General features: G+C 56.9%; 1 protein-coding gene across 1 annotated transcript in view; it reads left to right on the forward strand.

Moving 5' to 3' along the window:
- The first annotated feature begins 6 nt into the window (after window positions 1–6).
- LOC130587484 (neuroblast differentiation-associated protein AHNAK-like) overlaps window positions 7–1,219 on the forward strand; it is a 14,140-nt gene continuing 12,927 nt past the window's right edge. Inside the window, exon 1 of the mRNA XM_057388463.1 lies at window positions 7–1,217. Coding sequence (XP_057244446.1) covers window positions 48–1,217 — 1,170 coding nt within the window. The 5' untranslated portion in view covers window positions 7–47. The remainder of the gene's footprint in view (window positions 1,218–1,219) is intronic.

Here is a 1,219-nt window from a genome sequence, read left to right on the forward strand (position 1 = left end):
TGGAGTTGGAGTGTCCAGAGGGGAAGGTCAAAGGGCCAAAGTTCAAAATGCCCAAGATGGACATCAAAGCGCCCAAGATCTCCATGCCGGACTTTGATCTGAACCTCAAAGGCCCCAAAGTCAAGGGGGACATCGATGTCTCTGTCCCCAAACTGGAGGGTGACCTGAAGGGTCCTGACCTGGACATCAAAGGGCCCAAAGTGGACATTGACCTGCCGGACGTGGATCTGGAGTGTCCGGAGGCGAAGCTGAAGGGCCCCAAGTTCAAAATGCCCGAAATGAACATCAAAGCGCCCAAGATCTCCATGCCGGACATCGACCTGAGCCTGAAAGGCCCCAAGGTCAAGGGCGACGTGAAAACCCCGGACATCGACGTCAAAGGGCCCAAAGTGGACATTGACCTGCCGGACGTGGAGCTGGAGTGTCCGGAGGGGAAGGTCAAAGGGCCAAAGTTCAAAATGCCCGAGATGCACCTCAAGGGCCCCAAGATCTCCATGCCGGACGTGGACTTTGGCCTCAAAGGACCCAAGGTCAAGGGCGACGTGGACATCTCCGGTCCGAAGCTGGAAGGTGACCTGAAGGGGCCTGAACTGGACATCAAAGGGCCCAAAGTGGACATTGAGGCCCCCGATGTGGACATTCACGGCCCTGAGGGGAAATTCAAGATGCCCAAATTCAAAATGCCCAAATTTGGGATGCCCGGGGTGAAGGCCGAAGGGCCCGAGGTGGACGTGGACGTGTCCAGCCCCAAAGTGGACATTGAGTGTCCAGAGGTGGACGTTGAGCTGCCCGAGGGGAAGGTGAAGGGCCCCAAGTTCAAAATGCCCGAAATGCATTTCAAGACCCCCAAGATCTCCATGCCGGACATCGACCTCAACCTGAAAGGACCCAAAGTCAAGGGGGACATCGATGTCTCTGTCCCCAAACTCGAGGGGGACCTGAAAGCCCCGGACATCGACATCAAAGGGCCCAAAGTGGACATTGAAGCTCCTGATGTGGACATTGACCTCCCAGAGGGGAAGATCAGAGGGCCAAAGTTCAAAATGCCCGAGATGCACCTCAAGGGCCCCAAGATCTCCATGCCGGACGTGGACTTTGGCCTGAAGGGCCCCAAGGTCAAGGGCGACGTGGACGTGTCCATCCCCAAACTCGAGGGTGACCTGAAAGGACCCGAACTGGACATCAAAGGGCCCAAAGTGGACATTGAGGCCCCCGATGT

The sequence above is a fragment of the Malurus melanocephalus genome, unplaced genomic scaffold (assembly GCF_030028575.1).
Source record: "Malurus melanocephalus ecotype Western Australia unplaced genomic scaffold, MMel_1.1 scaffold_1970, whole genome shotgun sequence".
NCBI lineage: Eukaryota > Metazoa > Chordata > Aves > Passeriformes > Maluridae > Malurus > Malurus melanocephalus.